This window comes from Eleutherodactylus coqui, chromosome 9, assembly GCF_035609145.1.
Source record: "Eleutherodactylus coqui strain aEleCoq1 chromosome 9, aEleCoq1.hap1, whole genome shotgun sequence".
NCBI lineage: Eukaryota > Metazoa > Chordata > Amphibia > Anura > Eleutherodactylidae > Eleutherodactylus > Eleutherodactylus coqui.
Genome location: NC_089845.1, coordinates 106,006,192 through 106,025,973, shown reverse-complemented (window position 1 = coordinate 106,025,973; position 19,782 = coordinate 106,006,192). Strand labels below are relative to the sequence as shown.

The 19,782-nt window shown below is 42.0% G+C and overlaps 1 protein-coding gene across 1 annotated transcript in view; it reads left to right on the top strand.

The window, feature by feature from the left end:
- NKAIN3 (sodium/potassium transporting ATPase interacting 3) overlaps nucleotides 1–19,782 on the top strand; it is a 550,404-nt gene that overhangs the window by 314,166 nt on the left and 216,456 nt on the right. Inside the window, exon 3 of the mRNA XM_066579000.1 lies at nucleotides 2,330–2,410. Within this exon, the coding sequence (XP_066435097.1) occupies nucleotides 2,330–2,410 (81 nt within the window). The remainder of the gene's footprint in view (nucleotides 1–2,329; nucleotides 2,411–19,782) is intronic.

Here is a 19,782-nt window from a genome sequence, read left to right as displayed (position 1 = left end):
TTGTGAACATATTACTAAGCTGTCATTGTTCCTTGTACTACTACTAGGGGTGACCAACTGTCATATCTGATAGCTCTCCAGACCGTCACTCCTGCAGTGGGGGCAGTTTGCTGCTCCACAGCAAAAGTAAGATTGAGGAGCTCATCCCTAAATCTTCAGACTTAAACATGGCCGTCATCAGTGTCTAAACTAAACTTGGGTCCATTGCTGAAGTAGACCTGGTTTCAATCTGTAGCAGTCTAGTTTCATCTTTCACTACATCACTGCAAGCAGAGATGACAGTGTTTGAGTGTCAAAGGTAGTACATGTAATGAGCGCGATGAGATCAAATGTCCTTCAGCCAAGCACTTGGAAATGGTTCCCGACAGACTCAGGGGTGTAATGATGGTGCCACCTGTCTCTGGATGGTGGACAACAAAATAGTTGGAGCTGCTCATGATCCTCTACTGGTGGTCTGTTAAGGGTGTCCTGAGCCTGGTCAGCTTGTGTGTGTGGTTTCACGCATCCACTGGTCTCAACACCTCCTAGCAGTCTGGTTAGAACAACCCACTTGGTGGAAAATTTGTCAATATGACCATCCAGCTTCTCGTATTCCAATAGTGCGCCCCCTCTCAGACTTCATTAACTGGGCAAATCTCTTTGATTGTGTCGTAGAAGCATTTCTAGTGGTCAAAAAAGCTCTTCCCAAGTGGAAAAGAGGTCTACTACATGCAAGTAGCTTCCGAGAGCATTTTTATAGGTCAAGGATGTAACCACTATTACACATTCAGTTGGCAAGATCGTTCATCTAATTATACCGCAACTCTAATCATTTGTATATCTGCCAGAGTGCATGCCAAGTTTTGTAGCAAAATGACAACTCCTTCTAGGGGCCTGATTTTTTTTTTACAAAGAGTGTATCTTTCTAGGCTACATCCAAACTTCATGCAAATTCTTCGGCATGGACAATCTTGAATAAATAATTTTTCGACTTTCAGCAACCACTTATGTGAGAGAGGGGGCTCAGTCACACAGGCGCATCCGGGCGCCGATGCGCCTGTGTTACTGCAGGATAAGACGTCCGCACTGCAGGTGCGGACGACTCTCCACATCACTGGAAGAAAGAACACATGACAGGCTCCATTGCCGGTCATGTGTTCTTTCTTCCAGGGGTGCGGAGAGTTGTCCGCATCTGCAGTGCGGCCATCTTCTTCGTGCAGTAACAAGGGCGCATCGGCACCCGGATGCACCCATGTGACTAAGCCCTGAAGATAATCAAATCTTTTTGATCGTATGATCATAAAGTGGAAAACCCAGTAGAAACTGAAGTTCCATCATTGGTGCCACTTTAGCGATTATATCTGTATTATGAAATTGCGTCAATAGTAAGTGCCCTTTTACATGGGCAAATACATCTTTTAAAGAGTGCTGATCATAGAGATTGATGCTCAATTAAGTGACCTTTTACACAGGCCAGTATGGGGGACACATGATTCTTCATATGATCCCCATTCATTTGGATTACTTTATTTTTTTAAGGGGTGGTGGCCTACTTGCAATGATGAGTACTTACCGAGCACCTTAATAAAGAAGAAAAGCTCCCATCCCAGCTGCCCTACACTGAACGCTAATGCTGTATTGCCCGAAAGTAATTACTATGGTATTCTGTGTAGCAGCCACATGAACGACTGGCAACCAGTCGGGATCAGAAATTTCCTTCTTCATTAGAGTGCCAGCAACTGCATGTGCTTTTAAAAATTATTCTCGGCATCTCATCTCTATTCACACAGGTAGAGCTACTGCTTTAAGCAATGTTTTTTCTGGTGGCATAAATCACTCAATCAGTTTATGAATGAGTATTTTCTCATTCGTTGGCTGATTGTGTATAGCTTCACATGGGCCAAGTGTCAGGAAAACAAGCCTTCCTATGAATAGATTATGCCCAAATATTAGCCTGTGCAAGAGGGCCTTTAGTTCCTTATATAATATGGTGGAAGTATTCTTTGTTCTTGCTTTGCTTGCATTCACATTTATTGTAAGGTAATTTATCTTGGTTTCCATAAGACTGTCCAGTATATTTAGTAGAAAGAAATAATGCAGTCTGCTAAGGACTGACTTCACTAAAACCTGACTGACCTATTATGGTCAATGAATTCGATAGGGATTTACTGGTAGCTATTGTAAATGGAAGCCTTAACACTTGTGTGAACAGTGCCTTAGTAGATGCCACAAACTATATAACCATAGTCCAAGTGGTTATCAAAAGGAGGACAATAGATATTACCATATGTTATTATTGTTTATAATTACTTACGGTTATGTTAAGAAAGTCTACATTTTTTCTCCCCAGTACACAGTCTGGACAGCATTTTGGGTGGCGTGGAATGTATTTGTCATCTGCTTCTATTTGGAGGTAGGCGGACTGTCTAAGGTAAGCTGAAAAGACTATTCTTGATTATTTTTGTGCATTTAAAGTGAAAAGTAATTCAATACATTTTTGTTCCATGTAGTCACAACAAGGAGATTTCTTGACCACAGAAGTGATTTTACCAACTGTCACCACATATGTGACTTTGACTCTTAAAAAGTTGAAGAAGTAGGTTGTATGAACCCCAAATATACTTCCCAACAAGACTAACGAGGACCCCTGCGCTGCACATTTGTAGTGTTCCTATTTCCTTAACTTGGTTAAAATTGTGTAGAAAAATTAAGAGGCAATAATAAATAATAGAACAACCAACTTACCTATTGTTAGATTATTATTGCTTCACTATGGAGGAACATTGGTCATCTTGCTCTCTCTCTCTGTCATTCTAGTGGAAGTGCTGATGGTAGTAGTATGTGACAGACACAATGAAATCTCTAGAACATTCTGGAGGTTAAAAGGGTTGTACCACAATTCACTTTTATCACCTATCCATACAATAGCTGATAAAAGTTTGACCAGTGTGGGTCTAACGGCTAAGACCGACATCAATCCCAAGAACGAGAGTCCTGTGTCCCCCTCTTCTCGTCACTGCCTCCACCAGTGGCTTTGAGATTTAATGGAGTGGCAGTTGCACATGCGTGGTGCTGCTCAATTAATTTCAATGAAGATGACAGAGATAGACGAGTACAAGCGCTTGGGTTTTTCCAGCCGTCCAATGGAAAATTAATGGAGCAGTGCTACACATGTGCGATCGCTACTCCATTCAATTTCCTCCTCACTGTAGAAGATGCACTGATCTCAGTGAGAAGAAGAAAAGTACACAGGACCCCTGTTGTTGGAATCGTCAGGGTCTCAGTGGTGAGACCCCCATCGATCAGACTTTAATCACCTATTTTATGGATTGTAGATTCAGTTGTGGTACAACCCCTTTAAAGATTTGGATGTGTTACCCATTGGTTGTGGCTAGCTAACCGAGGTGGTATAGTAAGTTCTTCAGGTGAGGGATTCACTGCTAGGTACAGTATAATAGTACAGATTGTGGAGAATAAATGGAAAAGACAATTTATAAAGATTTCTTTATTTGAAATAAATAATGAAAACTACCGCAGAATCTCCGGTATGTGGAGCTGTTGACCTATTTGCTTTTTACTTTTACTAGCTTTCAGCTCTCTAGTTGTTTCTACAGTGTAATTGAACACCATTGTATGGTTGGAATGGAAAAAAACTTGCTTTTTTAATATATATAACATTTATGGTTCAGAACAGCAGAGCACATAGAACTCTCATGGGGGCCCCATAGCAAAACTCTGAATTGTCCCATCTCACCACCCCAACCCCCCATCAAAATAATTTATATGAGGCCATGTCCATAGCACGCAGGGCTCAGATACAGCGGCTCAGCACTAGTATACCACTAAATGATGCAGTTGGCAAATAATGATGAGATGCCAGCTCTACGCAGTGATAATGATTGCAGTGCAGTTAACTCCAGTGATCACAGGTGACGTCTTCTCTGATTGGTGACGTCCGTTTTCATTTTTGTACTTTATCTTGGCCCCAACCACCATAAAGATTTCTTGCAGCCATGACTCTGCACACTCTTCCCATCCTACCAACACCCTCAATGAAACTCTCACTACCCTCTACAGCAGGGGTCCCCAACCGCCGGGCCGCGGCCCGGGGCCGGGCCGTTGGGTGCTTAGCGCCGGTCCGCGGCACCGCCGGGAACTTTTACTCTAAACACAAGGCCCGCGGGCCGAATCCGGCCCGCTGCCTTGTGCTATGTGGCCCGCGGCGTGCCGACGCCGCTGACCACCGAAGCGATTACCAGCGAGGGCGCCGCAGCTCCCCGCTGGTAATCGCGCTGATGCCGGCGCACACTGACGTCTGTGCAGCCAGGATACTCTTCCCCGAGTCCCCTGCTCATTAGTTCCGCAGGAGAGGACTCGGGGAGGAAGCGTTCCGGGCTGACGTCAGGGCAAGCAGACAGAGAGCGACAGCAGGGAGGAGGTAAGTATATGGGTTGGGGGGCTACTTATTACAGGGGAAGGGGCTGCCTATTACTGGGGGGGCTGGTTATTACTGGGGAAGGGGCTGCCTATTACTGGGGGGCTACTTATTACAGGGGAAGGGGCTGCCTATTACTGGGGGGGGCTACTTACTACTGGGGGACCTGCTTATTACAGGGGGGTTGCTTACTGGGGAGGGGGGAGGGGGTGTGCTTATTACTGGGGGGAGGGCTACTTATTACAGGGGAAGGGGCTGCTTATTACTGGGGGGGGGGCTACTTATTACAGGGGAAGGGGCTGCCTATTACTGGGGGGGGCTACTTACTACTGGGGGACCTGCTTATTACAGGGGGGTTGCTTACTGGGGAGGGGGGAGGGGGTGTGCTTATTACTGGGGGGAGGGCTACTTATTACAGGGGAAGGGGCTGCTTATTACTGGGGGGGGGGCTACTTATTACAGGGGAAGGGGCTGCCTATTACTGGGGGGCTGCCTATTACGGGGGGGCTGCCTATTACTGGGGGGGGGGACCTGCTTATTACTGGAGGGGTTGCTTACTGGGGGGGCTGCTTATTACTGGGGGGGGGGGGCTACTTATTACAGGGGAAGGGGCTGCCTATTACGGGGGGGCTGCCTATTACTGGGGGGGGGGGGACCTGCTTATTACTGGAGGGGTTGCTTACTGGGGGGGCTGCTTATTACTGGGGGGGGGCTACTTATTACAGGGGAAGGGGCTGCCTATTACTGGGGGGGGGCTGCTTATTACTGGGGGGAACCTGCTTATTACTGGGGGGGGTGTTCTTATTACAGGGGAATGGGGTTGCTTATTACTGTGGGGGCTGGTTATTACTGGGGGGGGGACCTGCGTATTACTGGGGGGGATTGCTTACTGGGGGGGGCTGCTTATTACTGGGGTGGGGACTACTTATTACAGGGGAAGGGGCTGCCTATTACTAAGGAGGCTGCCTATTACTTGGGGGGGGGCGCTGCCTATTACTTGGGGGGGGCGCTGCCTATTACTGGGGGTGGGGCGCTGCCTATTACTGGGGGGGGGACCTGCTTATTACTGGGGGGGGGGGGACCTGCTTATTACAGGGGGAGGGGCTGCTAATTACTGAGAGGTGGGGGCTGTCTATTACTGAGGGATGGGGGCTGTCTATTACTGGGGGGGGGGGAGATAAATTATATGCTGCCCTATGTGTGTTCTGGGGGGGGGGGGATTATACACTACCCTATGTGTGTACTGCCAGGACATTCTAATGTCATAACTAAATAAGAATGCACTAAACTCCAACCCCATTCATAACCCCGCCCCCTTCATAACCCCGCCCCCTATAACCAAAGCCCCGCCCATGTCCCGCCCAACCCTGCCGGGCCTTGTAAAAATGGTCTTGCTTGAAGCCGGTCCCTGGTGCCAAAAAGGTTGGGGACCACTGCTCTACAGTACTTGTGTTTCCTCTGTGGCCCCACAAACTACTTGTGTCCCTTCTCTGTGTCTCCCCCTTTCCCTGAATGTGGGGCCAGCAGCACATCTCCTTGTATCTTTCAGTCCTTAGGCCTCTCTCACACAGCTGCTTTTTACCGCAGTTAATGCAACATTTTGATTGCTGCGTTACTCATGATACAACGCTCCCATTGAAATCAATGGGGCTCGCAGACATGCGCTCGATTTTTGAGTGGAGTCTGTTCTATATTTGGTCTTTCAGCGCACCTCATCACTATTCACAATGATGGGGTATGCTAAAACACGCTGTCGACTGCAGAGAGCTGTGGCGAAAGCAAAATTGTGGCAAAGCGCCACATTTGAAATCGTGGCACTTTGCCGCGTTCATGTGTGAGAGCGGCCTAATAGTCCAGATTTGCAAAAATGTATGTTACAGACAGACCTGTACTGCCACTACTCATTGGATATTCAGGGAAGGGGGAAGTGAGTCAGCGGTAGGGCAGGGGGTGGTTTTTAATATACAAAGTATGTTTACGGCGGTAATCTATTTTGCAATAGTTTATTTTAAAGAGCCAATACAATGTAGTGAACCTTCTATAGCTCAGTCCTCAGAGTGTTATACAGGGCTTCTATGGCATTAACACAGTGTAATAAACCAGTGTTCAGGACTAGTATTGAGCGAACGCAACCAATAGAAACCTGTTTTGGTTCGGCTGAGTGTAATATATGCCAGTTTTAAGAGTTTTGTTGAACTTACAGTTCTGTTCACACTAATTCGGGCCAAACCAAACTTTTTACAAAAAATTAGCTAACTGCCCAAACCGAACATTTCAAAAGTTCACTTAACTGGTAGACATAATAAAGCTGGGTTTAAGGTTTTTTGTGTCCAAATTCTAATCTTGGCTGTTGTTTAAGGATATTTTATTATTTAATATTCAGATAACACAATCAGAAGACCAACGCTATCATTATACATTATGTGGCCATCTTTACTCTAGAACATCTTTAAAGCACCGCATACAATAGTTCTGCGGCCATTACCTCTATATGACCCAGTCAGTAGGACATGTCTAATGAATTAGTTGTTCTGATTTTCCCATTGCCACTGGTGTCTTTCCCAAGTTGATTGAATTTCCCACCAACCTACAGAATGTTCAATCTTATCCGAAATGGCGTGTTTTCTGTGCATGAAACTGCAGACAGGGTCTCAGTGAAATCAATGGCTGTCAAACTGCATAAAGTCTGAATAATATACATGAATTATTTAAGAGATGGTTAAGTTGTAAAAGTCAGGTTATCCTTGCAGTGTCCCTTGTCAGCAATCTACTCTGTTTTTCAATACCACAGGCAGCAATTTACGGAAAGGATTAGTCCCGTTTCCTTACAGAGCTGGCATATTTTTGATACCAGGTGTCAGAAGGACCTATAATATAATGGATTATTTTATTCAAAGGAAGACACCTGAGCCTAAAACCAATGCATTTTTTAGACTTAACTATTCATAAAAATTGTTTTTCTAATTGTTACTTTAATATGTGATTAGAATTATTATTTATAATGTATATAGTACTTACAAGGTGTGGTGAAGAACATCTACTGCTTGTCTGCTGAAGGCACTCCCAGCTATTGCTGCCAACCAACCTCAGAATCACAGAATCTCCTCCTTTCCTCAATACCCAAGCAATAGTGGTTGTGGACTTATCAACCATCATACATCATACATTTGCTGATTAACACAATGCTGAATTTGTGTGAAGACTTTAATTTTGTCACTTTCTGTCTCACTTTTAAATTACCCATAATTACTATTGTAAATTATCCATATTTTTTCTAATAAAAAGAGAGATTTCTCGCCGAATGGATGTGTGGATCATCTTGTGAAGCGTAGTACATCGTCTCATCACTTTCTAGTGTAAAGTAGCCTAGCACTATGAACAAAGTGCAAGAGGAAAATGGACCCTGGAGACTTAGACTTCCCGTTCTCCGGTCTAGGTCGCCAGTTACTAACTCACTCGTCTGCTGTGAGTAGTTGTTATAGGGGCCCCAGTACACTTCTTTGCTTGGGAGCCCATAATGCTGCTAAGACGGCACTGGTTTAAGGTTTGAGAGTAATGCTCTGCAGGAACAGCCCTATTGTCTGAATGACCAGGTAGTGACTGCCTGTTGCTATTATGATGTGCAAATTTCAGTACTGTGTCCTGTCTACGTTTTGGTGTGAAGTTAATCCAACAAAGATATTTTAAGCTGCAGCTATACTTTCCAAAAGCTTTTGACAAGTCAGATGGATATGTCATAAGTTTTGATCGGTGAGGGTCTGTGTGCCGAGACCTCTATTAATTGCAAGAATGAAGCAGCCAAGTCGCTCACCCGATCACTGACTCGGCTCGCTAGCTGAAGACGTGCTCAGTAGAAAGTTTATGAGCCTGCCTTCAGCTACTTTGTTGACCCATAGCTTGCTTCCAAGAATCGTTAGGGCTTACACTCTTCCTCTTAATTCTCTGGACTAGAAATGCAGGCCATTTCCCAAGTCATGTGACAGCCAATCACTCCCGTTCTTCTGATCACTCACTTTCTAATTCAATGTTGATATCTCACATAGGCCACACTATCTCAGCTTCAACTACTCACAGTTCTGAATCTTATACACACTTCCTCAGATTTGGCATCTCAAAAGACTGAAGTTTCACATAGCCCACACAGTCTACTTTCCACAGCCAGCTCACCAACTATCTCTCTGTGACAAGGCTCTGGCCCTGCTGTGTGGTAATGCAGTTACTCTTCTGGATCTTTGAGTCTCTGGTTCTACTTCAAGGTACTCACTGGGCAATTTCCACTCAGGCTCACAGTTACTTGCTCCAGATTCAAGTCCATTGGCACACCCCTTGGTGAACAAATTAAGACCCAATTCCCACTAAAGCCAACCACAGGTTACTTTAGCACTTTAGGCCGTGGTCTCACCAAACACTCATTATTTGGTTCTAAGCACTGCCCTTAAATAAACTCTCCTCTGTCCATTCTACTAGTGTTGTGATATTGGAAGCTCCTTCTGCAAGCTGGTAGCCAAGAAAATCATTTGTGTTACCCAGCTACTTTGATATGGCATGGCAGTGCCACCGCATACCATAACCTGCCAGCCCACTTTTGGCATGGCCACTGGCAGCAGCATGAAGACTGTGTCCGGAGTGATGTTGTGCCATCAGCCCTGGCCCACAACGTCCTCACACTGGCACATGTTCTCTGTCATTTTGGTGCTGGGCATCGACAGTGACACATCTGCTGTGTGTGGGCAAATTGGTTAGCTGGGAGGCGGAACTGCGAAGCCAGGCAGTTGTCATTAGTTTGTGTATATTTACACCTGCCCCTCCTTTCAGTGGGTGCCAGTTATTCACTTGGTCTGATCTGACTTTGTCTGATCACACTGTTTGAAGATCTCCAGTCTGACCCCTATCTGAAGTGTATCTAGTCTGCATTTCCCTGCCTAATCTGGGTCTCATAGAGTCATAGAATGGTAGAGTTGGAAGGGACCTCCAGGGTCATCAGATCCAACACCCTACTCAATGCAGGATTACTAAATCATCCCAGACAGATATTTGTCCAGCCTTTGTTTGAACACTTCCATTGAACTTACCACCTCCTGTGGTAACCTGTTCCACTCATTAACCGCCCTCACTGTCAGAAATGTTTTTCTAATATCTAATTTGTGTCTCCTCCCTTTCAGTTTCATCCCATTGCTTCTAGTTTTTCCTTGTGCAAATGCGAATAGGGCTGATCCCTCTGCACTGTGACAGCCCTTCAGATATTTGTAGACCGCTATTAAGTCTCCTCTCAGCCTTCTTTTTTGCCAGCTAAACATTCCCATTCCCAAATTCTTAAACTGTTCTTCATAGGACATGATTTGCAGACTGCTCACCATCTTGGTAACTCTTCTCTGAACTTGCTCCAGTTTGTCTATGTCTTTTTTTACATTGGGGTGCCCATAACTGGACACAGTATTCCAGATGAGGTCTGACTAAGGCAGAGTAGATGGGAATTATTACTTCACATGATCTAGACTCTATGCTTCTCCTAATACATCCCAGAATTGTGTTTGCCTTTTTGGCTGCTGCATCACACTGTTGACTCATGTTCAGCCTGTGATCTATTAGTATACCCAAGTCTTTTTTACATGTGCTGCTGCTTAGTCCAATTCATCCCATTCTGTATGTCCTTTTTACATTTTTTTTGCCCAGACCTTGCATTTCTCCTTGTTAAATACCATTCTGTTAATCGCTGCCCACTAATCAAACTTTTCTAGATCTTATTAAATCCCCTCTCTCTCTCTCTCTCTCTCTCTCTCTCTACTCTAGTGTTAGCTATCCCTTCTCACTTGGTGTCGTTGGCAAATTTGATCAGTTTCGCCTCAAATCCCTCCTCCAGATCATTTATAAAAGTGTTGTTCAATCTAAGTCTTTTTGGTTATTCACTTTATCTGGAGTGTGATTACATCGTATCCCTGTACATTTGTATATTCTACATTTATATTTCATCTAACCTTTGCCACATTCCACACTTTAAACTAGGTGCACACAGGGTTACCCCAGGTTACTGACGTGGGTCTGTCCTCCTGAGGGCAATCGCTCCACTTATAGGCAGGGACTCCTCCTATCAGTTGGTTATGGTCAGTTTCCCTGTTTTCCCCATTTTGGTTTCCTTATATACTGTTTTGTGTTGTTCATATTTGTATTTTGTGTGTATATTTGTCGTTTTACTACATTATGTTTGCACCATGCATCATGGGCATAACAACCTTACTATGGATCACAAGGTACATAGACAGTTTATACATTACATATACAGCATATACATACTGTATATATATACTGTATAACAATAACAGTATGACACGAAAAGACATATTTTTAAAAGTGATATACTTTACCTATAGTCTTTTACATAAGGGGAAATATGATCTAGACTTACATGCATGTATATTGACTTATTATTCAACAGCGATGTTGCAAAAGTCTGTTTAATTTTACCTCAGAGGGTGATATTGAGGGCCATAAGAATTACCATATATTTGGAATTCTGACTTTTTTGGATGGTTTAATGGGTCTCTAGTGTTGGGTATATTAAATGATCTTTACTAAAGCCATAAACAAACTGATTACATAGATGCAAAGTATTATTTTCATTTTTTAAAATCACTTTTAAATGTGTTTTTATGGAAACAGAAGACTTAGCGCTCCATGGGGATAGAAAGCAACAAGCTTTGAGAAGGTTTCCGTCCCAGGGCAGAAATTGCTCCTTTTTCATGCCTAGCAACTATTTACTAGAAGAACTGCTTGTAAAGTTCTTCTGCATATGTTACATTGGTTGTTTGTACTGTGTAGTATGGGTTTTCTGCACATTTAAAGGGGTACTTTAACTGACCGCCCAGCGACTTCACAGTATGGAAGTCAAGTGATTCATGACTATTAATTGGGAGGCTTCTGCATAGTAGTTACCACATACTTTTTCCCAGCAAATTATTTATGTTACTATACACTAGGGAGTGATTGCAATAAATAGTTTAACATCAAAAGCAGATTATTGAAAATTATTTAACCTGCATATTGATCTTCATAAAACATCTTTCTGTTCTGCTTTAATAAAATATTTCAGCATTGACATCCAACCGTCTCAAGTCATGCATGCAAAAACTCAAGCCAACCAGCGGACGTGTAATTCTCACAATTAGTATATGGCAACTTCCCAGAGATAAGGAATTAAATTGAGACTCTTCCATGTATTGATTAAGTAATGTATTGAAGTACTCATTTGTGGCTAAGCAGCCAATACTTCTTTGATCACTGCCCATTTTTCTTTGATGGTTTTCAATTGCTCCAATTGAGGAAAGCTCTTAGAGCAATAAAGGATAACAATTAATTATGTCTAAATGTTCTGAAAGGTTTGAATTTTTCCTGAAGTTATGAGAAAATGTTTTCAAAGGATAGAATAAGTGTGTCAGCCTGGTTGTATATTTTGCTGTACTTTTCTTTTCAGTACAGATAGAAAGGGGGTTTCAGGAGTTCTTTAAAAAGGAACAGTAAGATGCCCATAAAGGGTTAAAAAAAAGTACAGCTGCAGGAACCAGAGTTTGGAAGCAAATCTAGAAAAACATCAGGGAATGATTGGAGGAGGTGGGGGGTGGGGAGAAAGGAGGAGGGGGGGGGTTGTGAATTTAGTTATGCCTTTCAGGATTGGGCAGGCACCTTGTTTAGTTATTCCTTTCTGTCAGTGAATATTGTGACACTTTGAGAGAACACAAAGGCAAGTAACTCCCGGCAGTCACTATAAGATCACATGACCCAACTGCAGAGAAGGACTTCAGGAATTTTTAGATAAGACGGAATAACTAAACAGGGTGCTGAAAGAAAGGCATAACCAACTAAAGTTGTTTTCCACTGCACTGATCCCTCCTTCAGTCCAACAACAACATGGATCTGTTGTTACTTTTGCTTGCCAGAGTATGCCTCTATGGAGGTGTTTCACCCATCCATCCCTGGAATGGCTTGGAACAGTGTTGTGCCTACCTTCCACAACCTCCCTAGGTGAGCAGTAGTTTTGCTGTCTCCCATAGCTTTCCTATTCTTGGTGATCATTGCACAATGGAGCGCTTTTTTAAACGTTTTTTATAGTGATAAGCAAACTATAGGACATGTCATTGAAAATACTCAGCATACCTTGTATTCACATATTTCCCTCAAATTGTAAATGCAGTTTTTTAAAACCCATTTACTTACATGTTTATTATACTGTGCTTATCATCAGATTTTCAGTGGCGAATCCAGACCGAAAATTTGCAACAAATTTGCAACATGTTAACATGGCATAATGGAGTCCTGATAATTTCCCTTGCTTCTATAGACAGATAGTAAACTCCAGCTCTGTGTGTACTTTTGTTTCATCTTACCAGTTGAGTAGTAAAACTTCAATCCTGATTTGTAAAGTTTGGTGTGAACTGCTCAGCGGCACATTATTTTGCCAGCACAGAGGTTAACTGCTTTGTGATTAAGCTCCTGCCTCTCCATGCTTTATTAATGACTCTCCTGTTTGTTGTTTGGCAATGCAAAACAAACTGTATTATTATATGGAAACAAACTTTGACACATTAGAAAAATAACAGGCGAAAAATAAATTTTCTGTACACACCGATCCTCCAGGCAGTCGCTTTCAGTAATGCATTTTAATCATGGTGCAAAACAGGACCATTTTAGAAGCATAGAAAATTGATGGCAGAAAAAGACCATATAGTTCATGTAGTCTGCATTTCTATTACAGTACTTCCCTTTTATTTCTCTCTTAGGATAGATCTATGCTTATCCCAGGGATGCTTGAATTCATTTATTGTTAATTTTTCAACCACGTCTGCTGGACGTTTGTTCCAAGCATTTACTAGTCTTTCAGTAAAAAATGTTTTTTGACATTTCTTCTGATTTTTTTCCTCCAAATCATCTCAGATTGTGCTCCCTTGTTCTAGTACTTAGCTTCCTAATAAATACTTACTTCCTGAACCTTAGTTGTACCTTAACCATGGACCATGTCCCCCCTCTCCCTTCTTTCCTTCTGTAACATATAGCAAGGTTTCCATCATGTCCCCCTCTCCATTCTTTCTTCCTGTAACATATATAAAGGTTTCCATCATGTCCCCTCTCCCTTCTTTCTTCCTGTAACATATATAAAGGTTTCCATCATGTTCCCCTCCTCTACCTTCTTTCTTCCTGTAATATATATAAAGGTTTCCATCGTGCCTCTCCCTTCTCTCCTCCTGTAATATATATAAAGGCTTCCATCATGTCCCCTTTCTTCCTGTAACATATATAAAGGTTTCCATAATGTCCACCCTCCTTTCTCTCATCATGTAACATATATAAAGGTTTTGCGTCTTACCCACCTCTCTCTTCTCTCCTCATGTAACATATAGCAAGGTTTCCATCATGTCCCCCTCTCTCTTTTTTCCTCCTATAATATATATAAATATTTCCATCATGTCCCTCCTCTCCCTTCTTTCTTCCTGTAACATATAAAAAGGTTTCCATCATGCCCCCCCTCCCTTGTCTCCTCCTGTAACATATATAAAGATTTCCATCATGTCCCCCTCTCCCTTCTCTCCTCCTCTCACATATATAAAGGCTTCCATCATGTCCCCCCTCTCCCCTCTTTCCTCCTGTAACATATATAAAGGTTTTCATCATCTCTCCCTCTCACTTTGTTCCTCCTGTAACATTTATGAAGGTTTTCATCATGTCCTCCCTCTCCCTTCTCTCCTCCTGTAACATATATAAAGGTTTCCATCATGCCCCCCTCTCCCTTCTCTCCTCCTCTCACATATATAAAGGTTTCCATCATGTCTCCCTCTCCCTTCTCTCCTCCTCTCCCATATATAAAGGTTTCCATCATGTCTCCCTCTCCCTTCTCTCTTCCTGCAACATATGTAAAGGATACCATCATGTCCCCCTCTCCCTTCTCTCCTTCTGTGTTATATATAAACATTTCCATCATGTCCTCCCTCTCCATTCTTTCTTCCTGTAACATATATAAAGGTTTCCATCATGTCTCCCTCTCCCATCTTTCTTCCTGTAACATATATAAAGGTTTCTATTATATCCCTCCTCTCCCTTCTCTCCTCCTGTGTTATATATAAAAGGTTTCCATCATGTCCCCGCTCTCCCTTCTTTCTTGATGTAACACATATAAAGGTTTCCACCATTTTTGTAGACCATCTTTAGACTTATTTTTTTTTATCAATGTCTTTTTGTAAATGAGTTCTCCAGAACTAAACACAGTATTCCAGATGTGGTCTCACCATAGCTCTATACAGCGAGACCACAATCTCCATCTTTTACTGGTTTTTCCTCTAGCTATGCTGCCGAGCAGCCTACTTGCTTTTCCTGCAGCCAAATCCCACTGTGGACTCATTTTGTAGCTGTCAGAATTCAGAACCCCTAAATCATTCTCTTTGAAGCCTTGGATAACGCAAAACAGCCAATACCATACTCAGTCTGAGGATTTCTTCTCCCCAAGTGCATTATTATATATTTGTTAACATTGAACTGCAGTTTCCATTGTTTTGACTATTTATCCACTAAGGCTAAATCTTTCAACATGATCAAGACACAATCAGGAGTATTAACCCTATTCTGTGCCATCAGCAAGCAGAGAAAACGTACCTATTAAAACTTCTACAGGGGATATAAAAGTCTACACACCCCTGTTAAAATGCCATGCTTTTGGCATGTTAAAAACTCCAACAAAGATGAATCATTTCAGATTTAGTTCCACCTTTAGTGTGACCCGTTATCTGTACAATTCCATTGAAAAACAAACTGAAATCTTTTAGGGTGGAAAAATAAAAATAACAAAACTAAAATAATGAGGTTGTATAAGTGTGAACACCCTCTATATTTGGGGATGTGGTTGTGTTCAGAATTAGCCTCTGGGATTTAAACTCATATTAAATAGCAGTCAGTTCTTCGTGGTGATTATTTACAGTGATTCTGATTTCCCCATATAAAGTTCAGCTCTTCTAGGGGGATTTTCATGACATTTTTTGACTTGTATTTTTCAGTAAAAAATCATAATCCATAAAGAGCTTACAACTAGAGATGAGCAAGCACCCAAATGCTCGGGTCCTCGTTATTCGAGTCGAGCTTTTCGTTAAATTGGAGAGCTCTACTCGAGTAACGAACCCCATTGAATACAATGGGAGACTCGAGCATTTTTGTATGTGGGACGCCGGGTGCCTAGCTTTTTTTTTCTTTCTCTTTGGTTTGTGTGTTCTCTCTCTCTCTCTCCCAAAAATTTGCCGTTGACACATGCGCTGCGGCGGGGAGAGGCCAAAACAGGCAAGTCACAGCGGGAAGGAGCCAAAAACTGGGGCGGGCTCGAACATGGCATGATGCTCATTCAAGTAACGAGCACCACCGAGTATGCTAATACTCAAACAAGCATCAAGCTCGGTAGAGTACGTTCGCTCAATTCTACTTACAACATATCAAATGGATCTAGTTGCTGAAAGGTATGAGTCAGGAGAAGGGTACTGAAAAATTTCCAAGGCATTACATATACTATGGGACACAATGAAGACCGTCATCAATAAGTGGATTAAGTGGATTAAATTTGCCAAAACAGTTACATTACCAAGAACTGGACGTCCCTCAAAGATGAAAGGACCAGAAGAAAATTGGAGACTGCAAAGAGGCCTACAGCAATGTTAAAGTAGCTGCAGGAATTTCTGCCAAATACTAGCTGTGTAGTGCATGTGACAACCATCTTACATATTCTTCATATGTCTGTAGGATGGGGTGGCAAGATGGAAGCTATGTATTGCAAAAACCTACATCAAGTCTGTCAAAAGTATGTGGAGGATGTGTTATGGTCTGATGAGATAAAGATTGAACTTTTTGGCCAGAATTGCAAAAGGTATGTTTGGCACAAAGCCAACACTGTGTATCACCAAAAGAACACCATTCCCACCATGAAGATGGTGGGAACAGCATTAGGCTTTGGGGCTGTTTTTCTGCTGCTGGAACTGGGGCTTTAGTCAAGGTAGAGGGAATTATGAACAGTTCCAAATATCAGTCAATTTTAACACAAAACTTTCATGCCTGTGATAAAAAGCTGAAGATGAAAAGGAATTTCACCTTTTACAATGACAACAACCCAAGGCATACCTCTAAATTAACAGGCAAATGGCCCAGACCTTAATCCCATTGAAACTTTGTAAGTTGACCTGAAGAGGGCTGTACATATGATAGACACCTACCCAAAAAGATTGAAAAACTGTCATAAGTCAAAGGCTACATCACCAAAATATTAGTTTTAGGGTGTACGTATTTATGCAACCACGTTATTTTTTTCCCACCCTTAAAGATTTCAGCTTGGTTTTCCATGGAATTGTACAGATAACGGGTCACATTGAAGGTGGAAATAAATCTGAAATGATTCATCTTTGTCGGATTTTTTAACATGACAAAAGCATGGCATTTTAACTGGGGTGTGTAGACTTGTTATATCCGCTGTATGTCACTTACAAACACATCAAAAACATTTGGACTCAGGACGGACCCTTGTGCTCACTACTTGTCCCTGTTCAGAATACACTACATTAACAACAATATTCCGATATGTATCTTTTTTTTAATTCTGTAGAATTTTTCGTCTGTGTAGAAAACACAAAAATTCATATGAACAAAATTTAAAAAATGTTCCATATTACAAAAAGACGTATAGAAGGCTGGCAGTATACCAATTAGGCATGAACAATTTACAAAAACAACCAACTCTAACGACAGCTGAGATGGGATGTCTACAACCCTTATCTCATGTTGGGAGATCACAGTTGGGGACAGGTGCCTAAAAAACATTCCGGAACTAGATTGTCACTGAAATTTAGAACCTAACCACTTATCCATATTTTGATAACTTGAACCATGTGGACTAGAAAGAGTAAGAAAAAGGAGGAGAAATGGATTAATGAAGAGGCAAAGAAGGGATGAAGAAAGGAGGGGAAAAGGAGAAAGGAGTAGCGAACAGACTACTCAGAACCACCCAGAATGGTCGGGTAGGTCTTGAAACATAAGGCAGGGTGTCCAGGAAGAGATGAAGGAATGCTGTATGTACCGTAGTGACGTAGTGAGTTTCTCTATAGTCATTATTTCATCAACCTTCTGTATCCAGAAAGAAAACGTGGGGACTGTACTTGATTTCTAGAGGGTAACACCATTAACTAAATGCCTTAGAATGATGTTCCAAGAAATCTTTAGAGGCAAGTTGGATAAGTGCAAAAGGCAAAACGAGAGATTTGGGAAGATGGAGGTAGAGAACATTGCAAGTAACCGCATGGACCATCTTCCATAAATCATTTAGCTTCAGACAGTCTCCAAAACAAGGAGTAAGGAGCCTTTAGTACCCTAACATTGTCAACAGTTGGGGTAGATGGAAAGGAATATTTTGTGAAACCAGGAATGCACACGATACCAGCCAGTGAGCAGTTTATAGCCAGGTTCTTGGAAATTACTTGTAGTGGAGGATTTATGGGTTAATTCAAGGATTCTAATATCTGAGGGGTGGAGAGTGTACAGCCAAGGTCACATTCCAATTTTGCCAAGAAAGGTGGCTTGAAATTAGGAGCTGGAGAGATAAGCAGCAAAAGAAAGAGAATGGCGAATGTGACCCAAACCAGAGCATAGTTGTTCAAACGGAGTCGAAGGTCCACTAAAAGTGGAGGCAGTAGGGAAAGATGCAAAAAAAAACTTACTAGTTGGACCACTCTACAAAAATCCGGAGGTAGTAGGTCTGTGAATGTCAGTAATTCCTCCTGTAACTAGTAGCTGAAGCCAGATAAAAAGTATATATCTCTATTTTCCTGCTTGTCACCTCTGATATTTATCTTTTAACCAACTGCGAATCAATTTTCAATCACGCACTTGTAAGTTGTTTATGTGGGACTGTATTAAAGGCTTTATTGACATCCAGATAGGTGACATCCATGGCACCACCTTCACCTATCACTTTTGTAAGACAGCTTTCTACCTGTGTATGGAATTGCGTATCCTTGTGTATTGTCGCATGTGCCTGCGTATGTATTGTGTATGTACAGCGTATTTTATGAACGTACGCAAGTAGGGAGTAATCCACTGCTCATCCCATGCCCCGTATTTTGGCATTGCTCTCCTGATAATCAGAGCAGTTGGTGTCCCAAATTACAGTCAAGTCCGGCATTAGAGCAATGAGTCTGCTCCTATCAAAAGTAGCCATGGCTTGTATGTACTGACCTCCAATTTCCACAGACAGCAGGTTGAATGGGTTGGTGGTCCCTAGACCCTGTCCTGCACGGTCTGCCTACAATTTCCCAGTTTTTTTTAAAACTTCCTTCTCATTTCTCCTAACAACATGCGTAAAAAATGTTGCATATATGCACTACGTTCTAAAAGCACCCATTGAGAACCATAGTACTTTTTTATGTGCGTAACATATACAATAAATATATACAAGTGTGAGTGAAACAATAAAAATCAATGTACTTTTATTGAGTCCTTTTACCGCGTATTATACACATGTCCATTGCATGTGTAATACACAAATCAAATACGTTTGTGTGAGCCCAGCCTATGTGTGACAGATGGCTTACGTCAGAGGCATCCATCACAGCCATTACAAAAACATGTTTAGGTGAAATATTTATATTTGTTAACCTGGGGGACTGTTGGGGATCTACGAGGTATATGTATCGGATGTGCAATGGTTGGCATCCATTGGAAGTATACAGTTTTTTACATGTATAACATCTTGCACCATACATCTCAGGATACTGCATGTTGGGTTTAGAGACAAGTTTAAGGACAATTCATATCATCAGCGAATGGAAATAAATGATTGGATTTGTGCAGCAGACAGCTAGTAATCTGCCCTTACTGACCTGTTTCCAGAAGGACTAAGGGCACAGATCAAAGATGTGCTTCAATGCTTCATTTCTTTCAAGATGTAAAAAATGTTCTGATTCTTTTCCTTTAAAATCTACAAGCTATACTCTGAGATTTTTACATTTTTATCATTTTTCATTATAGATGGGGTGAGCTGATTTTGCATTTCTAGGATGTTATAGAGTGTTAAAGTTATTATAACTACAGACTCTTTTTAAAAGTTATGACTGCCAAATGGATGTTCATATTCACAACATAAACATTTAAGGATTAGGGGCCTTCAGAGCTAGCTATTTATTATGTTCAAGAGTTCTGTCAGAGTTTACATCTAAATCCCTGAAAAGAAAACAGTTCCTGCGCTATATTCACACAGTGAAACAAAGAACATAAACCACCACAGGAAATGTGTGGAACAACAGTTGGAAAGAGGAACTTTCCCTATATGACTCAGAATGAGAGACCGTACCTGCCTCTAGCGG